The following is a 22943-nucleotide window of genomic DNA, read 5'->3' as shown; positions in this document are numbered from 1 at the left end:
TTTGGCAGGTCCTGACCCGGCAGTTTCTTGGGCCGACCTTCCCTGGTTAGAAGGGATCGATAGGAGGCATCGCCTCTGATGCTTTGTGGGTGAGATCTATTGAGCAGCTACAAATACATAAACAATACAGCCTGAATGCTGCCCTTCTGGCTGAAGGGCCTGGCCTGGAAAGACTTCAACAAGAGGATAATAGAATGTGCACAGATTTGGTCTGTTGGCAGAAGGCTCTGACCCCATGACTGTCTGCGGCTGCCCCCAGATGCCAGCTTGAAGCCAAGAGAGCAGAGACACTCAATGAGTGACAAAGGGCACACTTAACCCCTCGAAGGACATAAGCCATGGTCAGCACTGCGGACTAGGGGGAGTGAGAAGGTGCAGCAGAGAAACACAGAGACCTATTCGCTGCATAACTTTTTATACTGTTTTGACTTCTGAACTCCACAAGGATATCACTGATTCAAAATATATTGAAAAATTCAGAAAAGCAGTGAAATGCACTTGTCGTAACATTTCAAATAAACATGTAATACACAGAAATTAAAGGAAGAAACTTTTAAGGAACATTTACTTTCAAGTTCTATTTCTCTGGAGCCCCAGACCCTCCCCCGCCCCAGATCAGCCATCACCATTCTGATGTGTGAATAGTTCTGCCATGTGTGGATCTGTTTTTCTCTCAGCCCCCAGCAATAACACTTCCAAACTTAAGAGCAGGATAAAGTATTAAAAAACACTTTTTTTTTTTGCAAACCAGCTGCTTGGAATTTGGACTGTATTTTCATTTGGGAATAATACAAATAACCAAATGCCCAGTAGCAGAGGGAGGGCTGCGTGAATGAACCATCTTTTATGAGACAAAGTATTATGAAGCCATTAGAATTGTGTTTACTAAGAGTACAATAGAGTGAAAAAGATACTTGGGGTTTGATATTAGAGAAAACCAAAAACAAAAATAATAGACATAGTATCGTATAAGCTACTGGGGGGAAACAGGGCAGAATTTCCACTATACTGGCATTGAAAACTGGCAAGAAATCACCAAAATGCTAGTAACAGCTGCTTTTGAATTATGAAGACCTTTTTTTCCTCCTTTATACTTTTCAAGGTTTTTTACATTTTCTAAATGTCTATTAACTTTTTAAATTTTAAGTTTCTTTTTTTTTTTTTAAAGACAGAAGGTTCTGAGTGGTTTCCGGTTTCTTAGTTCTGTATTTCACCATGAACGCAGAGATAGCCCACCGTGTGTGGGGAATATGAGGACAGTTCCACTTTGCTCTATGTTGTTTCTACGGAAAGTGGACCAATGTCAAGGTCCAGTTCATGTCAAGGAGAACTGTCCCCTCCCTCGTCCTTCATGCCCTCCTCCCAGCTCAGTGCCAGGAGGTGAGAGGGTGGGGGACTGAGGGGTGTGTCTAACAACCAACAACACAACACCTTTGCAAAGGCCATGGCAGCTCTCCACAGGGGCCAGTCTCTCCTTGGCGCCCAGTCTCAGAGCTGAGCACAGCTCTTGCTCAAAGTTTCTCAGGGCTGCAGGTCTGCATGTGGCTCAGCTCAGGACACAGGATCAGCTTCCGCTATGAACAATGTGGCAGAAGATGCCAAAGTCACCATAAGTTAAAAAACAATCTCAATCAACTTGAAGAAAACCCCTCTCTTCACTAAGATTCAGGGGAAAAAAAGAAGTCTCAACTCCAATACTCAAACATAACATTTTGGTCTGTTGACTTTTTGACAGTACACAAGTGTTTTTTCTCCTTTAGGAAAGCTACAGTATTATCACACTATGCAAAATACATGCTGTTTCCATTTATTAGATCCTAAGAAACTGACCGGGCTTCCCTGGCGGCTCAGTGGTAAAGAATCTGCCTGCCAATGCAGGAGATGCAGGTTCAATCCCTCAGTCGGGGAGATCCCCTGGAGAAGGGAATGGCAACCCACTCCATTATTCTTGCCTGGGAAATCCCATGAACAGAGGAGCTTGGCGGGCTACAGTCCACCAGTTCGCAAAGAGTCAGATACAGTCTACCGGCTCACAAAGAGTCAGACACTACTGAGCAACTGAGCATGCAATGATGTGTTAAGCAGGTGCACATCCCTCATGACAAGCTATTTTCAGTTTTTTAATGATTTGTATTCTAATTAAAGCTGAGCCAAGCACCTAAAGGTTGTCTTCCCCTCCCTTTCTGTGTTTAGAATGATTCCCTTAATTTTCAGAGCTCCCAGTGTTACTTTTTTTTTTTTGGCCACAAAACAAAATTAGAAAGGTCCTTGGCAGTACACCAGACTTCCCTGGTGGCTCAGATGGTAAAGCGTCTGTCTACAATGCGGGAGACCTGGGTTCGATCCCTGGGTTGGGAAGATCCCCTGGAGAAGGAAATGGCAATCCACTCCAGGATTATTGCCTGGAAAATCCCATGGACAGAGGAGCCTGGTAGGCTACAGCCCATGGGGTCGCAAGGAGTCGGACATGACTGAGCGACTTCTCTTTCACTTTCTTTCTTTGGCAGTACAACTGATAACCCACACTGTGCTGCAAAGATTTTTATTTAATCAAAACTAAAAATGGCTCCCCTGTGCATCTGATAAAAAAATTAATCTTTTCTGCTGGATAACTGAAACACATGTCAAACAAAGAGATAAACAAGACCTGCAGGAAAAGACTGGTGTGCTTCAAGACTTCACTTTAAGTTGGATTAATAAATAGGATGAGTATGTGTGTTTGTATTTCATCCACCATGAGAGTTTAGGAAGTGAATGCCTTGCAGGCTGACAGAGAAACCACATTGCTGTGCATTCACTACCACTGACACATGATTTGGAGATTACTGCAGGCATTTGATAAGGAAATAACACTGAGATGGAGAAGCCCTCTAACAGTTCGCTGCAACTTTGGCAGCAGCCGTCCACCCGATTCCTTCTGGAAGGGGTGGTGCTCCAGCCAGGCTGCAAGAAAGCTGGCGTCTGGAAGGTTGCATAGTGTAATAGTTTGGGCAGCCATAGAAATGAGCCATCAGGCAAGAAGTCGAAGGTGGACAGCAGCATTAGACAGTTCCGTTGAGTCACCAGGGCAGGCCCTACAGATAGTGGTGAGCATGGCGGCAGTGAGTGAATGAGATCATAAAATCCAAATGCTGCCCCCAAGGGGATCCTTCCTAGGGGCAGCCCCCAAGGGCATCCCTCCTGGGGGAAGCCCCCAAGGGCATCCTTCCTGGGGGCAGCAGGGCACAGCCAGGAGTGGCCCGACGAACAAGGCCACACCCTGTTAGGACCAGCACTGAAGTGCCTAGAATGGTGGTGTCGTGCCTCAGTCATTCATCCCAAAGGGTGAGTACCACGGCCTTGAGGGCCAGCTCCGTCCCTGTGGTCTCTCAAGAGGAGCGGCACCTCTGGAGGCCAGGGCGGGGAGCAGCAGGATGGCTTGGCTGGGAAGCAGAAGAGGCTACCAGGGTGGCGGGACGAGGCCTGGCTTACCCTCCGTGGGCACCCGGCCAGGGCACTTCCCTCCACCACCTCATCCCAGACACCAAGCAGCAGCTGAAGGCTGGCTCGGGGGCAGCCCTCCGCCCGGCCCGGTAGCTACCTGCTCCACTGGACACTGTCCAGGCCAGTGGCGGCGCTCTTCTCCTCGTCTGTGGTGTTCTGCTCCTGCACGGAGGCGCTGGCGGCCAGCTCCGGGAGCTTGCTGCGCTCCATGATCACCATCTCTATCTCTGGAAGCAGACAGACACCAGGATGAGCCCGCGCGGCCCCGGATCGAGTTTCACAGACATGCTTGTGCTCCAGATGGAGACCAGCAGACCGCTCTGCAAACACCCAGCAAACACTCGACGGTGGCGACAGCAGCCCCCGCAACACCCACGCCGGGGAGCAGTAAGACGGGGCCCGCACCCCCCTCTCCTTTCAGCTTGGCAATGTCAAGAAACGGCGTCTCATCTTGACAGGAAAGCCCAGATTGCCATGATTTACTTCAACAGTTATCTATTCTCCTTTATTGATACCACACTTCCTTCCCAGAGGAATTGAGGAGCGTGGAAGAAATGACATGCGGTTAATAAAACATAACCAAATCCACTAAAGATATTCCAAACCTGTTTACACTGTAGCATGGGCTCTGCCATGCCCAAAGCCTTTGTTTTATTTTCCCACTTACAGCTTCCAGAGGCACCTCGCTTTATTTTTCCCAGTTAAATAGGGGCAACTTTCATAGCACCCGACTTGAGCACCGTGTACATTTTCATCTTCAGAAAAAGGTTTGAACCAAGGAAGGAAAGTGTCCTGAGTTCGAGGTGGATGGTGGCTGTGTCGTGAGCTGTCCCTGTTATAATAGAGCTCCTTGACAAGCTGGTGTGGACCATCAAACACTTAGTTCTTAGAACCCAGAGCTCAAGGGCTGCCCCCCATCTTCAGGAAATACGGTGAGGGGAAAGGATGACGAAAGGTGAACCTGTGTATCTTCTCAGGAAGGACAGGTGAGCACCCGGGCTCTGCCGTCATCTCCCCTGACCCAAGCAAGAGCCTCCCACTGCTTATCTTGCGCCCACCGCCCCCATCCCCAACCCCAATTTGTTGTCCACACAGAACCAAGTGATTTTAAGCAGAAATTAGCCCAGGTCCCTTTCAGCCTTCCCATCACGCTCATAACAAAATCCAAATGCCGTCCACGGTATCAAGGCCACGCACAGCCCGGCCCTTGACCACCACTGACTGCACCCCCGGGCCCTCTCTGCCCCACCAGCTGTCCTGCGCTTCCTGTCACTCGCCTTGGGCCCGCACGGCTTTGCTTCTGCCCTGGGGTCTTTACACGGCTGCTTACTCTGCCTGGAACATTCTCACCCCAGTCTTCCCTCCCCAGGTACCACTCAATCACGTCACTCGAGGCTCAACTCGAATGTCGCCATCTCAGGGATGTCTTCTCAGACACCCTCCCCATCGGTTTTCCCTCTACCTCTCCAAGTTACTATGAATTCAACTCCATACTTCATTCAGATTTCCCTCGTTTCTCCCCAATATCCTTTTTCAGTTCCAGGACCCCAGCCTGGATAACCATGTTATATCCAGCTGTCACATCTTAGGCTCCTCTTGGCTGAAACAGTGCCTCAGACCTCCCTTCCTCCGGATGACCTTATGGATTGAGGAGTCTGGTTGGGAATTTTTAGGACGCCCCTCAACCTGGGTTTCAGCAACATTCTTCCTATTATTAGACTGGGATTATGGGTTTCTGGGAGGAAGACCACAGAAAGGAAGTGCTGTCTCATCATATCCTATCAAGGGCACAGCCTAACAACATGACTTATGACGTGGGATGTTCATCTGCATCACTCGGACAAGGGAAAGCTGGTCAGGGTCCTCCACTGGAGAGGGACTTTTTCTCCTCTTTGCATCCCACACCCTTCGGAAGCAAGTCATTAAGCGCAGCTCACACTTGAGGATTACAGAGCTATGTTCTGTCTCCTTAAGGGAGGGCAGCTACATAAACTACTTGGAATTCTTCCATAGAGATGTCCCCTCCCCGCTCTTCTTGATTTTACTTTATGGTATTTATAACTACAGGTATCCTCACTTTTTAAAGTTTTGCTTTTAGGCCACTTGGCTTTTATGGAAAGACCTGTATTAGTACCTGTTTTTTCTAACCAAAAGAAACCTGAAAAGGACTTTCCCTTTTACAAAAATAGGGGAAAAACAGAAAGAGCACTTAGCGCTGGTGTTGCAGCAGTCATTGCAGAGGCAGCGTGCGCCCCGAGCGTGGAAGCGGCCCCGCCAAACGCCTTCCTGGGAAGCAGAGGTAGTTAGCACCTCAGCGTCGAGCTGCCGTAGCTGTGAGCCGTGCTGGTGCCTTGTGTCCATCTACTCTGGGCATCTGTTAGCAAGGTGTGTGCTAAGGGAACTGCATCCTGGCTTTACACTTCTCTCACTAAAGGTCTCTACTTTCAGATTTCGGGAGAAACCTGCACCTGGATTTTACATTCTCTACTGGTTTGCTTGTTTCCTGTCCGCCTTCCCCACCCTAGGATGTGGGCTCCATGAGAGGAGCTGCCGTATCCATCTTGTCCTCCACCAGAACTGCAGTGTCTAGTCCACGGCCTGGCATAAGGCAAATGCTCAATACAAATCCCTGGAGTGGATCATGTCTGACGGGTCTGCCTAGGGCCAGGCAGGGCTGGCAATGACGCTCAGCAGCTGTGATGTGTAGAGCACCTCCAACCTGCGATCCATGTGTGTGCAGCGTCCTGATGGGGGTGGGCTGCATCCTGGCCTCCCTTCTGGGACTGTTAAGGTGACTGGGCTTGCGACTGTCCTCTGGCTGGGAGGGCTGCATCCCCCACGCCAACCACGGGCCTGGACCTGGGGGAAAGGGCTTGCTCTCACCAGGCCCCTCCGTCCCAGCGTGGTCTGAAGTCAGACAACACAGATCAGAGTCCCCCACGGGGTCAGCCCCATCACTGGCGTGGGGGCTGACACACCAGTTTTAAGTGCCATGTGTTTGCACAGTCTGTGTTTAACACGTATTAGAACAAAATCCTAACTGCACAGAAAGTCTGTTTTGTGGATGCTACTGCTTAGGATGAAGCTAAATTTAAGACAAAACCACTGAGTCAATTCACCAAGAGCTACTGAATAAACCACAGTGCATGCAGCCCACAGCCACGGCAGAGGGCAGGAGGCACTGCCATCTGAGAAGCACCATTTGCTTCCTTCCTCCCATACTCCCTCCACTAGCCTCCTTCAGGGCCTCCCAACAACTCTCATCTCCTCCCAAGTGGGGTGCAGATATCCCAGTGGGTATGCAAGATGATTTGCTAGGCAAAACCTCCTTATTTTTAACTATTATCTTTTAAAAAATCTATTTTTTTTCATGTTATGATGTACATAACATTTGCACATTAATACAAATATGTATAGTCCATAATAAACGTATATATATATATATATATATATATATATATATATGGGAGATGCATGTTGAATTACGTATGTGTTTACTGTTGAGACATGTCATCTGAAGACTACCAAGTGAGACAATGGTGCCAGCCTCTGGCATCTGCCCTGTGACCCTTTGACCTGCTTCCCATCCTTCCTCCTGGTCTGCTGGGCTGACACAGCAGGAACTCAGCTCCGAGGACTCCCCAGGGTTACAGGGCCAAGCCCTAGTGCCTCCATCTGCTGTGATGTAGTTGTTCCTTTGTGGTTTTTTAATCTCCCTGGACACTCTTGAGAGTTCTGGAGCAGAGGTGAGACTGAAGATAAGTCAGCCTAGTGCTCACCAAACTGTGTTAGCAAGTGCACACTGATTCTGAACAATTTCCCAAGGCTAAGAGATGAGCACAGAGCTGTTTCAGGGACAGGCTGGGTGCGTGCCCAAATATCTCTGACCACAGGTCCACTCATGCCCTCCACAGAGGCCCCTGAAGCTCCTTTCGGGAATTCTGCAGCTTCCCACAAAATGGCCTGAAAACCACTAGTTTGGTCCTAGAGACTGAATATGAGGAAACAGAAACCCAGAAGTAGAATGACTCCTTTTTTTTTTTTTTTTGGCTGCACCATGCCGTGTGCGGAACTTCCCTGACCAGGGATCGAACTCATGCTCCCTTCAGTGGATGTGCAGCATCTTAACCAGGGAAGTTTGATAGTAACTCTTCACACAGCTGGAAAATCTGCACTAGAAGCCAAGTCTGCCCCCCTCCTACTTCCCAGGTCACTCCTGGTGCAGAATCAGGCCCATAAGGGCCTCTCCACACACGACGAGGCTTCCAAACCTTGGCTGTGTCACCCCGGTTCTTACAGCTGCACCCCCATACCGCCCACGCCGCCCCCCCCGACAAACAGCTCCTCCAACAGGCATAAGTGTAGGATGAGCTGCTTCACGTAGTTTTCTAGTTAAAATATACAACAGTTCTTCCAATGCCAAGCAGGTCTTTCCTTGTCCTTTAAACTCTTGAAACCGGTGATCCTTACCCAGGTCTGCCAGCTCCTGGAAACTGTATGCAAAGTGCTAGGTGGGCCTGAGAGGAGTGGCTAACAGGTTTTAGAGGAGAGGGTCTCGCCAGAGTCTCACTGTTCCAAAATGGATCCTACAGCCATCTTCAAAAGTGGATGCTGACGAGGATCTGGCCTTGGTGATGGAAGCTCAAAGGGCACCCCTCTTTATGCCGCATCAGGATGTCCGGCATGGTTCTGCACAGCCTTCTGGGCCTCCATTGCCCCATCTCCCTGCTGACATCATGCCTGCCTTGGTGTGGCCTCACTCCCCTCCCAGGGCACGTGCACCATGCTGCCGCCACCAGGGCAAGCAGACCAGTGGGCTCACGTGGACAGGTTTTCTCTGATTCCACGTGCTGATGATGAATTCCCAGGGAGCTCCATCTGAACCTCAGTTATTATACCAGGAGCCCCCACTTACCCCACCAGGTTTCTGTTTTAGAGGTTAAAGGGACTGAAGCTCTACCCTAGTCCTCTGTGCACTGTGCATGCATGCTCGGTTGTGTCTGACTCTTTGTGACCCCGTGGACTGCAGTCCGCCGGGCTCCTCGGTCCATGGGATTTCCTAGGCAAAAATACTGGAGTGGGTTGCCATTTCTTCCTCCAGGGGATCTTCCCAGCCCAGGGATCAAGCGCAAGTCTCCTACATCTCCTGCACTGGCAGGCAGATTCTTTACCACTTGAGCCCCCGGGGAAGTCCTAGTCTAGCTCTGTTCAAACTTCAGTCATGGGCCTGGCTTTTACTATTTCTGCCGTGTCTCCGTTGGTTGAACTACTTGTTAATCATTTGATTCGAACTCTCACACTTTTTTTTTTTTTTTTACTTAAATACATTTTCAAAGAAAACTTTAAATCACTTCTGTATCCTTCAGTTAAGCAATCTCACTTGCAGGAATTTATTTGGAAGACACACCTCCAACGATATGAAAATGCACAGGCACAAGGGCATTCACCACAGCATTATTGGTAATTGCAAAATACTGGAAACTACCTAAATGTCCGAGCATAAAGACTGGTTGAATAGACCATGGTACACATGGCACAGCTGTGAAAGGAATGAGGAAGGCCACTGTGAACTGATACGGAGCGATTTCCGGAGGCAGGGCTACGCAGAGACAGCCAAGGGCCAAAGAGCATATATGGTGGACTACTGAGTGTAAGAAAGAAGGGAAAACAATAAAGCACGCACACCTCTGCTTCTTTTTACACAAAGAAACACAGGAAGGATATTCCAGAAAACAATAAGTTCGTTATGTACAAGAGGGAGGGGAACAGGATGGAAGGTATGTGGGAAAAAGGATATTTCCTTGAACAAACGCTTTTGCATAGTTTTGAGTTGGTTAATGTTCCAAACTATTTTTTTTTAAAGAGAGAAATAAATTAAATCAATAAAAATGGGAAGGGCAAACCTTTAACTAAAAAAAAAGAGAGAGCAAGACTAAAATATAAAATATATTTCAAATGAATACCATATCTATCCTGAAGGGGGAAAAGAAAGGAAAGATAGACAAACCCAAATAGTTTATGATACAGTCTATACCTTCAGCTTAGGGACAGGTGAAGTATTTGGGGGAGGGGGCAGGGAACTGCACTCTTCATTTATCGAACAATTCTGAAGCTTCATAAAGATGTGTTATAGGATTGAGCAAATAGTAAATGTTTTGATGTCATTAGAAGCCAGCCTCTCACTGTAAAGGAGGAGACATCAAATCGAGTGGGGCAAGTCAAGAAAAAACACTCCTGGGACTGACTGGAATTGGAGATGTTGGTAACATGCATTTTGTATATATACCTGCATGTATTTCCTAGCTCTGTTCACCAAAGGGTTCAAATAGCAAGACACCCCACGTAGTCACAAGCACATCTGGTGCCCAGATCTTGGCCTGTTGAAAACCATTCAGTCACTGACCGCCAAAAGGGAACAGGGCTTTCCAGAGAAATTAACCCTGAGGAAGGGCAGAATTGGTGGAAAATGAACCTGGAATACCTTGTTATGATACAAACTGTCACAACTGTTTAAAAAAAAAAAAAAAAAGGAAGAGGACAGATCACAAAGATGTAGCAGGCAGCTTGAAAGGGTTCTCAAGGGTCAAATCTGGGACAATTTGAGTACCCAATTAATTAAATACAGTACTGAAATACAAACCACTAAAAAACTGGAATCCGTGAGTCTGTGCCAAGGATGGATAGATAAACGAATGAATGGGAAGGAGGCAGGACTCTCGCCTGCAGTGGAGTACCAAGCGCTGACACTGGGAAACCAGCCTTCTCCTGCGATCCTGATAAAGACTCAGCAAGGACCGGCAATGATGCTACAGCTGATGGGGTGCTATCCACTGACAACACTGTGTTAGTCTCAGGTGTACAGCAAGGTGATTCATTAGTATACATATATGTATCTCGAACATATACATATACTTTTTCAGATTCTTTTCCATTATAGGTTGCTGCTGCTACTGCTAAGTTGCTTCAGGTGTGTCCGACTCTGTGCGACCCCAGATTCTCCAGGCAAGAACACTGGAGTGGGTTGCCATTTCCTTCTCCAATGCATGAAACTGAAAAGTGAAAGTGAAGTCGCTCAGTTGCGTCTGACTCTTTGCGACCCCATGGACTGCAGCCTACCAGGCTCCTCGGTCCATGGGATTTTCCAGGCAAGAGTACTGGAGTGGGGTGCCACTGCCTTCTCCTTCTTGTATAGGTTACTACAAGATAGTAATATAGTTCCCTGTGCTATGCAGTAGGTCCTTGTTGCTTATCTATTTTATACAGTAATGTGTGTCTACTAATCCCAAACTCCTAATTTATCCCTCCCCCACTTTCCCCTTTCATAATCATAGGTTTGTTTTCTTTGTCTGTGAGTCTGTTTTGTAAGTTCATTTGTATATGTATTTTTAGATTCTACATACAAGTGCTATTGTACGATATTTGTCTTTCTCTTAGTATGATAATCTCTAGGTCCATCCACGTTGCTGCAAATGGCATTATTTCATTCTTGTTTATGGCTGAGTAATATTACACTGTGTATATACAGCGCACCTTCTTTATCCATTCATCTATCCATGGATAATTAGGCTGCTTCCATGTCTTGGCTATTGTAAATAGTGCTGCTATGAACACTGGGATGCCTGTATCTTTTTCCAATTCGAGTTTTCGTCTTTTCTGAATACATGCCCAGGAGTGGCATTGCTGGTCCGTCTGGTAACACTACTTTAACATTTTAGAGGAACACTCATACTATTTTCCATAGTGGTTGCACCAATTTACATCCCCAGCAACAGGAAGGGGATGTGTGCAGGCAGGTTCTAAGGGGAGATTTTAATGAGGCACAGGATATCTGCATTATGTCCAAGTGTTTCCCATGGATTGCAAATTAGCTCCTAAAAGAAAAAGTAATGATACAGTGCAGAAGCTGGGCTACACCTTCACCTGCTGGCAAGAATTAACATCACCCATGAAGGACAAAAGGGCATCATGCGCTTCCAGAAGTGACACCCTGGGAAGGACATGTCAGCTGTGCCAGACTCCAGCCAAGAACGCTTAACCTCAACCTAATCAGAAAGAAACATCCAAGACAGAATGAGGAACGTTCTATTAAAACAAAGGTGGAGGAGATTCTGTATTCTTCAAAACTGTCAAAGTTGGAAAAGAGAAAGACAGACTGTGAAAATATCCAGAGTAAAGGAGGGTAAAGGGACGTGGTAATTCAAGGTACGACCTGACCCTGGACTGGATTCTGTCCCTGGAGGGAGGAAATATGCTACAAAGGGTGTGATTAGGCCAATGGAGAACCTGGAACCTGGACAGAAGGAAACCATTACAAGGGTGCTAACTGTGTGGTGGTCCCCGTGGAGAATGCCCTGCACTCAGCAAACGCAGGCTAAGAGTTTAGGATGGAAGGGCTGTGCTGGATGCAACCTATCCAGAAAGAAAGGAGTGTGTGTGTGTGTGTGTGTGTGTGTGTGAGAGAGAGAGAGAGACAGACAGACAGACAGACAGTGTGTGGAGAGGGAGAGAAAATACAGATAGGAAAGCAAATGGGGTATCAGATGTTAAAATGTGAAAGTGGCTAAACAAGTGTTCTTTACACTATTTTTTTTTCACTTTTTATAAACTTGAAATTATTTTCAAATAAAACATTTTTAGGAATTACTACTATCAGCATAAAACCAGTACTGATAGAGAGCAACTGTGAAAAATATACACATGATGAATAAACAGAAAATCCCGAGGCCTATTGTACACATGGAAAGGGGTGTCTGGAGAACATGAGGAGGTCAAAGGCACACACCAACCACGAGGCTCCCCCACCCCACCCCCGGAGCTGAGATCCCGACAAGAAACCTCTCACTGTGGTCTTCAAGGCCCTCTCTCTCTGTCCCACCCAAAGCCATCTCCACATCCCACAGTCAGGCCAACACTGGTCTAGTGGAACCTCTACAGCTTATGGAAAGGAAACCAAGACACGGAGGGGTCAAGAGGTGGGCTCCTCTTCCCAAACTACCTGCACGGTGTAAACCAGCATCTGTGGGGTATTAGTTTCTGTGCCAGGCACCGTGGCCCACAAGCCTGGGGGCTCCAGTATCCAGCCTGGCAGTGGCAGGACCCCTCACACAACTGATTCGGGCCTCTGGGAGTGGAAGGATGTGAAGCTGCCAGGCTGGGAGCAAAAACTTAAGTGTCCAGCTCCTCTAGCTTCGGCAAGCCCCAACCGGACCTTGCTTGGCCTCTTTTGTTTCCACAAAAACCTCTTCAGCAAAATAGTGTCTGCATATCCATATTCACAGCAGCCAAAAGGTGCAACCAACCCAGGTGACCATTGAGTGAAGGCAGAAAGAGAAAGACAAATATCATATACTAACGCATATATATGGAATCTAGAAAGATGGTACTGATGTGCAGGGTAGCAAAGGAGACACAAAGACCAGACTTTTGGACTCAGTAAGAGAAGGAGAGGGAGGGCTGATTTGAGAGAAGAGCACTGGAGCACATACATGACCATATGTAACATGGAGAATGCTGGGAGTTTGATGGATGATGCAGGACACCCAAGGTCGATGCTCTGTGACAACCTGGAGGGATGGGGCGGGAGGTCGGCTCAGGAGGGAGGGGACACAAGTGTGCCTGTAGCCGATTCATACTGATGTATGGCAAAACCATCACGATATTGTAAACTAATCATTATCCAATTAAAAAAAAAGAAATTTAAAAAAGAAAAGATAAGCCAAATGGAGTCTATTCAAAAAATGAAATATCATCAGCCTTAAAAAGGAAGAAAATCCCGCCACATGTTATAACACGGATGAATCTCGGGTACCTGATGCTCAGTGAAAGAAGCCAGTCTCAAAAAGACAAACACTATATTGATTCCACTTATATGAGGCACCTAGAGTGGTCAAATGCATCAGCCAGGAAGTGGGGTAGAGGCTGTCAGGGGCAGGAGGGAGGGAGAACAGGGAGATGTTTAGTGGGTAGGGTTTCGCTTTGGGAGGATGAAGTGTTCTGGGGCTGGAAGGCAGTAATGGTTGTGCGAATCGCTGAATGAGCAGGAGAGGCCTGCAGACTCTCAGGATCCAAGGACGTCAACCTCCGTCCCCTCATGTGACAAGCCAAATCCCTAAGCTTTCCCAGTACTCTGTCACTGTGGATTTTTTTTTTTTTAAATAACAGCCATAATTCATCAACTTCCCAGGGTGATGGGCATTCTAATCTGATTAATATTTGGTAAATGAAGTGCTTTTCAGGGAAATGGCAGGCCTGACCTCCCAACAGTCTTTGACTTGACAAATGCAAGGATTTTCTCAGTTGCCCTCTGTGGTCAATGTTCCAGCCATCACAGCGAGGCCAGATGATAAAAAGAGGGGCAGGGAATGATAAGAAGGTCTTAGAAAGAAGGTTATGGAGAGGAGGGGAGGATGCCCTTGCTGGTCACCTAGGAGATATGAGAAGGACCGCATGCTGTTGACTGGCTTTGGAGCAGAATTCCAAGAGGCCAGCGCTGCCTGGCAATGACACAGTGCGTATATGCTGAGTATCTGTGGTACCCCTTCCTTTGCTTTTTTTATTACTTTTCACTGGATTGTACAAGATTGAATTCAGAATTTTTTTTTCCTCCCTGGGAAGTTGCTTTCCAGAGGATTTGTCTAACCTGACCTCCAATCCTTCTCCTTATACTAGTTAAGCCCACTGGAAAAGCTGGTGCCCCCACACCTCTGTATCCCAGTGGCTCAGCCTCCCCATCCCTCTCCCACTCCCTGCTCCAGAAACACACAGACGCACACACGCATGCACACACATACTCAACCACCTCACTGTTCATTATAGAAATTAACAGAGAAATAGGACCCAAAGAAACTCGCCAGGGTGACCAAGCATACGTCCCCCCAACCAAGCTCAAGTCCCACTTTGGGCTCTCGCTCCACTGTCTTGCCAGGGCTCCTATTCGGTGTTCATGTGTCACCTGCTAAACACTGAAGCACTAAAGGTTCTCATTTCTGACAACCTGAGGGCTGGCATCGCGCAGGCCCCTCTGTGGGTAAAGAAGCACAGAACGGGCAATGACTTGCCCAGCGTCACACAGCGGCTCTGGGGCAGAGTCATAGGTGTCTGGAATGCAGACTTTAACCGCCTGATACCTAGTCCCTGGCTTGCCCTCATCAGAAACCTGCTAGGCCTGGGGTTGGCTCTGGCTTTGCAAAAATGAGGCCAGAAGGTTCAATTTCATTTCAGTGGAGACTTCAGAAGGGGGAAGAAAAATAAAGCCAAGCTTGGGACTCCTTAACTCCCAGCTAACTTGGCAGGTTCACAGCCACTACTGTTCTGTTCCCTCCATGCCCTCACAGGGATTCAAGAGAGGGGTCATCTTTGAAGGTCAGGCCACGAAATTGATGGCTACTTTTCCTTACAGGCAAAAAGCCTATTTGCCCATATTTTTCAACCAAGAAATTAAAACAATTCATTCTCTTGTCTCAGGTCCACTTATTAAGTTACTGCTTTCAGTTCAGTTCAGTCGCTCAGCCGTGTCCGACTCTTTGCGACCCCATGAATCGCAGCACGCCAGGCCTCCCTGTCCATCACCAACTCCCGGAATTCACCCAAACTCATGTCCAAGTTACTGCTTTAACTGAATCCAAAAAGAAATGACTGTCGTTTCAGACTGAAGGTTAGACTAAGACATGAACGAGCATCTGGGTGCACACTCCTCTGGCCAGAGGGACCAGGGCACCCTGGTCTTCCTTTCAGCACTCAATTTCTAAAAATTAAAAGGTCCTGTGATTTGGTTTTTTTTGTTTTGTTTCAGAATGAGTTGCCCATCACTGGGGACCTGAGGCAGAGCATATTTCTCTGCAAACTGGGGATGGGAGTGATGGGTCCAGGGGTGCACATTCATTTCACACAACTTCCTTGTCTGGGCTTAAAAGTGGAGGAGGTGTGAACTCTGGGTGCTGCCTCTGTCGAAAAAATAAAACAAGTTGATGCCACATTCAAATCAGGTCATGGCAGACTTGTGACTTGTGACCATATGCCTTTTTATTCCTATGCTTTCTGCCGCCTTTTTGAGTAAAGAGTTCACTGCTGAAGTGGGGATGACGGGATATGCAGGGGGAACTGGGGCCAGCATCTCTTTACGCAAGAAGTCCAAGGCTGTCAACACGCTTACCGGCTCCAGGGACGATGTGAGAAGCACCACGTTACAGAGAAGTATCCGGGGGAAGAAAACAGCCACAGGTCCCGTCTCAAAACAGGAAGGGAATGGAAAAGAAAACAAGAAAAGACGAAGGAAGGGAGCAGCTGGCCTGAGGGAAACGGAGGAGTACGCAGAAATAGTGTGGTTTTCTAAGAGAGCACCTGCTGTTTCTGCGAGCCCGGCACCCACACCTCCTCCTTCTGATGAATGTGTTTCTTTCTGAGGGCATCACGTAGGGCAGATGCACAACTGGCCTGACCAATCAGTGCCAGCCAGCCCTCTGCAGGGTGGGCAAGCCAGGTCCACCAGCACCAGCAAGCCTCGGCTCCCAGGCTTCGGTTGCAGCTCTCTTTCCACTTGGTGGCTTGGCAGGATGTGGGCCCTGAGTTGCTGATGGTCATCTATGCACCCGAGTCCAGCCCCTCCTGGGCCTCCCAGTTAGACAAACAATAATTGCCTTTTCTGCTTGAGTTTGTCTGAGTTGAATATTTAAATCTTATAACCACAAGAATCCTAACATCCTCATGTTTAAAAAAAAAAAAAAAAAGTCTTTATACTTCCTAGAGTCACAATTTCCAGATGGGGACAATGAAGTCCAGAGCTTGGGGACACCCTCCAAGGCACACGTAGGTCTGGCTGGTGAGACAGGACCGTAAGTCACATCTCCCATCTACCCATCGACACCATCCTCTGGCTTGAAACCAAGTGAGAAAATGCGCCTGACACCCTTCCAAGTCACAGGAATTAACAGCTGTGTGGTTTCACCCAAACACAGAGACAGTCTAAGGAGAGAGCACCCAGCGGCCACACCTTCAAACACGAGAATAACTGAGAGGTCAAATAAACAATTCAAAGAGCCCCAGAATACACCTGTTGCTGCCCAGTTAGGTGTCTCTTTGCTGGATGGGCCTGCAAAAGTTGTGCTTATTTACGATGAGTTGGGCCAGGAAAACAGGAGGGCATTACAAAGCTGAGGGGCCATGGAGAACCACACTCCCCTGGACCCTGAAGTTGGCATCAAACATCCAAGCAAAGTCTCTCAGGACGTTCCTCTGAGCCCTGCCTGACACAACCTGGCCGAGTAGCCACCTGGAAAACAGGGTCCTGGAGGCTGGTGAACATGTCTCCCTGTGCCCCCTGCACAGGGCAGGCTCAGCCTGCAGGGAGCTCCCCCCTACCCAGGGAGACCACCCCCCACCCCCCACCCCCTGGATCCCAACAGGGAGCGGGGACGGCAGCCTTGCAGAGCCGCTGCAGCCCCGCTGCGCCAGGACTAGGCTGCCAGTTGAGTCACTGGATTGTGTGTTTGAGGCCAAGCCTGCCCCTGTCCACACCATGGTTAGTCACAGCCCCAGCCTGGTTAGACAGCAGCCCTTAAAAGGACTGGAACAAAAAGAGGTAGCATCTTTCCAAAACAAAATTGACTAGAACACAGTGTACAAAATGGGGTGCAGTCGTCCATTTTCCCCAGAGTGGCTACAGGACAGCTAAACCAAAAATTTCAGCAGATAATTTTCTCCCCAGTTAGACCAAAAAGTAAAAATGATGCAAATAAGCAAACAAGTATGGCTTACCTTGTGTCCACCCCTCACCTCCCCGCCACAGTGATATTTGTTGGCAAAGGGTTTCTGAACCAGAAAGGAATTCCTAAACCAAGATGCTTACTGCACACTTTGGACAGAAAAAAAAGCATGCTGGAGATCTCAGCCTAAGAAGAGGGCTGATGGCAGCAGGGAGACACTTAGGTTATATTCATCGAAATATGACCGTGGCATTTGCAGAGAGCTGCCAAGATCATCAGAATGGGGCCAGTGGGGTGGGGATGGGGGCTGGTTTTGGCTGCATAATCGCAGCAAACTCCCCCAAACAAATGAGTTCCCAGTCAACTGATTTACTGAGCGGCTCCATTTTCCAGCTTTGGACACCTGGACTCGCACAGTCCAGGCTGATGGGCCAGCGAGCTGGCTGCAGAGGAGCCACTGCGAGCCCAGGACCCAGAGGAGGGCTCACAGGAGATGCTCCCCCCACGCCTGAGCAGAACACAGGCAGGAGCTGGGGAGAGCCCGGATCTGTCCCAGGAGGTGTGCTGGAAGCTCCCCTCTGGCAAGCAGAGCTCCCACCTCACTTGACCCCATCACCTCCTCCACCCTGACCGCCCGGGGCCGTAGCCAGAGACCCCATCTGTGTGGCTGCGAGCCCGGCCCATGACACAAGCAACAGTTGAAACTTGCTTCATCCCTGGGGCTGACAATGCTCTCCAGATGGCGGCATTAGTGTCTAAACAAGAGGGAGGCGAAAAGTAAACCAGAATCGTCCTCGACAAGGGCAGAGAAGAGGACAAAACGATTCTGTTCCTGACCCCAATGCACCGAACACCAGCGCACCTCACTCTAAACAGATGAGGGCTTGAAAACAATCTTAGTGTAAGAATCTGGGGGGCTGCATTTGATCATTTGATTCCCTCCCAAACCATAATCGTATGAAAAGCATCTAATTTCACCAGCCCTGGGCCATTTTTCTTCCTGCAGTGCACTGGCAATAAAGATTTCAGTCAAAAATCATCATCCTGGGTTATCAGGATTATAAGGAAGAACACCAATAATGATAAAGATGACAACACTATCAATAATAATGACGGAAGTTATGAAATCATCATAGTGGGAGACACTTATGACATGGGCCAGGCACTGTTCTGGGCATGTTACGTGCATTAGCCCATTTTATTCTCTTCATAACAAAGTAAATGCCCTCTTTTGACAAACGGGACACAGGGCAGGGGATAAGAGGGCAGGGCCTCACCCCAGGCCGCCCAGGCTCCTACGGGCCTGGCCACAGCTGTTGCCAAAGGCCGGGCAGTGTAGAGTGAGGCGCACAGGTGTCTGGAATGACAGGCGCACCCAGGGACACACACGGGGGGCCAGACACAGGACGGCCTGGCGGGCAGGCTGGCGGTGGCGCGTGCACTCACCTTCATTCTCCCCACTCGTCTTGATGCCTTTTGAACCACCCTCTGTACCTTTAGCCTTCTCGGCGTCTTCCTGGGCATCCTCGGCGGGCCCTTTCTCCTCGTCTTCCTCCTCCCCAACGTTTTTGTAGTTGGGTCTCTTTTGCACCCGCCTCTTGCCCTTGTGCTTGTTCATCTCAAGGGACCGCTCTAGCGTCTCGGTGGGTTTAATGAAACACCGAATGCTCGGCTTGGCCTGGAAAGTTGAACCAAGACAATGGACAGATTTGAACAGTGGGGTCTCACCGGCTCCGATGGAGCTGTCTGAGGGTTTCCACCCCAAGAATTTCCCTTCAATACAGCAAATTCTATGTCTTCGTTGATCATTACGGCTATTCAGTTCAGTTGCTCAGTCGTGCCTGACTCTTTGCGACCCCATGAACCACAGCACACCAGGCTTCCCTGTCCATCACCAACTCCCACCCAAACCCATGTCCATTGAGTGGGTGATGCCATCCAATCATCTCATCCTCTGTCGCCCCCTTCTCCTCCTGCCCTCAATCTTCCCCAGCATCAGGGTCTTTTCAAATGAGTCAGCTCTTCACATTATCATTACTATTAAATAATCTAAACAATAGTACGAGCTACCATTTATTTACTGCCCACAGTCCGAAGTCACTGTGCCCTTGACCCACACCAGCTCCACGCTTCCCAAAGGTCAGAAACACACTTTTAATACTTTGGTGGTACTTTCTATGTGCCCGATGGTGTTTTAAAGGCTCTGACTACATTATCTCACTTAACAGTTTACAAAACCCCCAGAGAATAATAGTTATGCTCAGATGAGGAAATGGAAGTTCAGAGATGTTACATGACCCACCCAAGGCCACACAGCCAGGAGGTCACAAGAGCTGGGATTCAAAACCACTTACCATCTGCACAATTTATGTCTAAACCACAGCACACTGATGTCATTGTTAACTTTCAATTTAAATATATTTATTTTAAGAGGAACTATATATCACAACAGAAATGAAACACCACTGTGCCTTGCTAATATAAAAATAGAAAAGAAAAAGCAAGGTGAGTTGGATATAACCAGATTGCTGGCTCTCTTGAGAAGGGGAGCCTAACAGGTATGAGCAATGAGTTAAAGCTCATTCCCAAAGGAAATCTGCCCCCAAGGAAGAGGTTTTTCCCTAAAAAGTCCAAAGGTTTTTAAGAGAAAAGAAAAAGACCTGTGTGTCACCAGAGTTCATACCCTGCATTGTGGAAACCACAGCTGTGTCTCCATCCTTACAGCAACCATGAGATACTGAGATTATCAATCCCATTTTACAGATGAGAAAATGAGGCCCAGAAGGGCTAGGTGACTTGCCCAACATCACACAGTTACTGGCTGCGGAGTCAGAATCTGGGCTCTCGATTCTGCGAGAGCCCAATCCCAAAGCCCCAGGCTCTTCTAAAATAATAGTGCTTCACCAGGAGCTCAAACTCAGTTCCCTGCTTAGCACTCTTTAAATAGTATTTATATGCAAATGAACCAGGTCCAGGGAGCAAGGATCAAAACTCGTCCCTCATCTGTTCAGGGCAGGATTCTGATTGAAGAGTTTTTCTCTCTGCAGGGTCCAGGTGATATCCAGACATCACTTTGTCATTGAAAGACAGAAACGTTTTAAAGCAAACTTTTCCATTATCTCGATTCAATCTATCCATCTGAATTTATCCCAAACCACCACCTACTGTGTCTTCTGGGGGCCACCGTACCCTGCCAATAAGTGGAATGTGCTCTAAGAACGCAGATTAATTTCAATAATGCTCAAAACAAAACCTAATTGAAAGTTAAATTAGCATCCAAATCCAGACATTAATTTTTATTTACCTACTTTGGATTATTCATCCACGAAAACGACAGATAAAATTGAGACATGATTCAACTGTCCAGGAAACCCAGATAGTGCATTACAGATGCCAAGAACGGGAGCGTTCCAGGCACGCACCTCTTGACAGACAGCATCCATCAGAGCCCACTTAGGAACGCAGCGCTGGATGCTCCTCACCCTTTCTGGAAGGACTCAGACCTGGTAGGTCAGCGCCCCAAGATGAAGCGACTGCTTCCTCTGATGACCACTCACTCCCAGGGAATTGCATGCCGCATGCAACCGAAGCTTTCAGAAACAGAAAAGTGAGACCCCACGCAGAGCAAACCACCACTCGGTCCGAAGCTGCGAGCGGAAATTCACACAGACGGATGCAGACAGCACTCCCTGAGCTCTGGGTGGACTCAGATGTCCAGGACAACCGGCCGCAGTAGGAGAGGAGGAGCGGTGCGTAAGGTCCAGGGCTGGTCAGGGTGCTGTGGACGCCAGCTGGAACCTTCGTGAGCAGTGAGGCCTCCCTCAGTTCCTGGCTCCTTGTCTAAACCATGGGGCAGTAATTCTGGCCTCCTGGAGCTAAAGGAAATCGTGGATGGAAAGCTCCTTCAGGCTTCCTGGGTGGCTCAGTGGTAAAGAAGCTGCCTGCCAATGCAGGAGACACGGGTTCGATCCCCGATCCAGGAAGATCCCTCATGCCACATAGCAAATAAGCCTGTGCACCACAACCACTGAGCCTGTGCTCTAGAGCCCGGGAACCACAACTACTGAGCCCATGTGCTGCAGCTACCGAAGTCCACGAGACTAGAGCCTGTGCTCCCCAAGAAGACACTGCAACAGGAAGCCTACACACCGCAACTAGAGAGTACACTTTGCTCTTCGCAACTAGAGAAAAAGCCCACGCAGCGACAAAGATCTAGCACAGCCCAAAATAAATTTTTTTAAAAAGTCACTGGAAGCAAAAGATATTATTTTAAAAAAAAGAGCGAGAAAGTTCCTTCAGAGCTTGGCCATGCAACAAGCAACCAACAGACAGTTACCTTCCTGTTCCTGACTTCATGAAAGAAAAACAAAAAAATCAACTGTGAAAATGAATTTTAAAACTTTCCAAGGGATCTGTTTTTCTTGATCATCAGGTGTTGAGGAGGGAAGAGGGGGAAGAATGCTTACTAGGGAAATTTCAAACCTTTAAAACACAACCTACCCAGTAAGTAGCTGGAAATAACCTAAATGTCCATCAAAAGGGGATTGGTTGGGTAATTATGGTCTGTCTATAAAGTGGGAATCCACGTGGATATAAAAAGACTGAGGTCTTTTCATACCTAGATCTATTGATGCACAAACAGCCTCTGGATAAAAAAAATGCAAGAACTGGAAACAGAGCAGGGTTCCGTTTTAGGTAAAGCTTCATGATGGTGTAAACACAACTTTTCCTGGAAAGCTGCACAGGAATATATTAGAATTTCCTGTTTGGGGAAAAAACAAGGTGGGACAAGCACTTAAAGGTTTTCATTTCTGTATCTTTCTGTCTGGTTTGAAATTTCTAATCATGTATGCAAGTTCACTTTTGCAAATATTCAACAGGGATCATTTGGACATTGGAGCTGTAGATTTTATTTTCTTCTATATTTAAAAAGCCTAAATTTTTTTTGCTTAATAATTTAACAACATCAAGATCCCATAAGGAGTTCCCTGGCAGCTCAGTGGTAAAGAATTCGCCTGCTAATGCAGGAGACACAGGTTCACTCCCTGATCTGCGAAGACCCACATGCCACAGAACAATGAAGCCCGTGTGCCATAACTGTGGAGCCTGTACTCCAGAGTCTGTGCTCCACAATAACAGAAGCCAACCCAATGAAAAGCCTGCACACCATAAAGAAAAACCCATGCAGCAACAAAGACCCAGCAGTCAAAAATAAGTAAAATTATTTTAAATAAAAGATCCAATCATTACCATGGAGAAGCTGACAGTGATTGGGAAGTGTGGGCTGGGATTGGTATCATTTCTGCTGTTTCTCGCAAGGGCCTCTGGCTGTCAGGCCTCCCAGGAATCTTTATGTTCCACTGGACAACTCCAGATGACCTTTCTCCCAGAAAGCCCCTGAGAGAAGAGCCATCTCATGCCCCAGTGAGCTCTCCCCCTAAACCAGGTGTCTGGACCAGAGCAAGGCTTGACGGGTTGCTGAATGGTGGCAACTACATCCAACGTGACGGAGAGATCAAGAAGAAAACAAGAAAGTTTGGGGTGGGTGGGTGAGGGTGGATGAAGAAAGGAGCCTAAGACCTCAGTAGCTGAACTTAGTGGAAGAGCCAGCACCATGGGACCAACCAGAAGAAATGGGAAAGCCCCCTTCAGAGTCAAAAATCAGAAGGCCTTTGGGTTTATCTTCCCGTAAAGAAAGCACAGCATGCATGTCTCAGAGACAAGCCTCAGGCATACAAGGTCTACATTTCCCAAAGGCTC

General features: G+C 47.9%; 1 protein-coding gene across 6 annotated transcripts in view; it reads right to left on the bottom strand.

Annotated features, from left to right (window-relative positions):
* The window catches only part of CLEC16A (C-type lectin domain containing 16A), a 231838-nt gene that overhangs the window by 149037 nt on the left and 59858 nt on the right, over positions 1 to 22943 (bottom strand). For 5 of the 6 annotated variants that reach the window (XM_055562157.1, XM_055562154.1, XM_055562156.1 and 2 more), the window contains 2 exons: positions 18630 to 18861; positions 3581 to 3710 (listed from right to left, as the gene is read on the bottom strand). In XM_055562157.1, the coding sequence (XP_055418132.1) occupies positions 3581 to 3710; positions 18630 to 18861 (362 nt within the window). The remainder of the gene's footprint in view (positions 1 to 3580; positions 3711 to 18629; positions 18862 to 22943) is intronic. The other variant, XM_055562155.1, reaches the window with a different exon arrangement.

The sequence above is a fragment of the Bubalus kerabau genome, chromosome 23 (assembly GCF_029407905.1).
Source record: "Bubalus kerabau isolate K-KA32 ecotype Philippines breed swamp buffalo chromosome 23, PCC_UOA_SB_1v2, whole genome shotgun sequence".
Lineage (NCBI taxonomy): Eukaryota > Metazoa > Chordata > Mammalia > Artiodactyla > Bovidae > Bubalus > Bubalus kerabau.
Note: the sequence above shows the minus strand (reverse complement) of the source record. Positions and strands in the feature narration are given on the sequence as shown.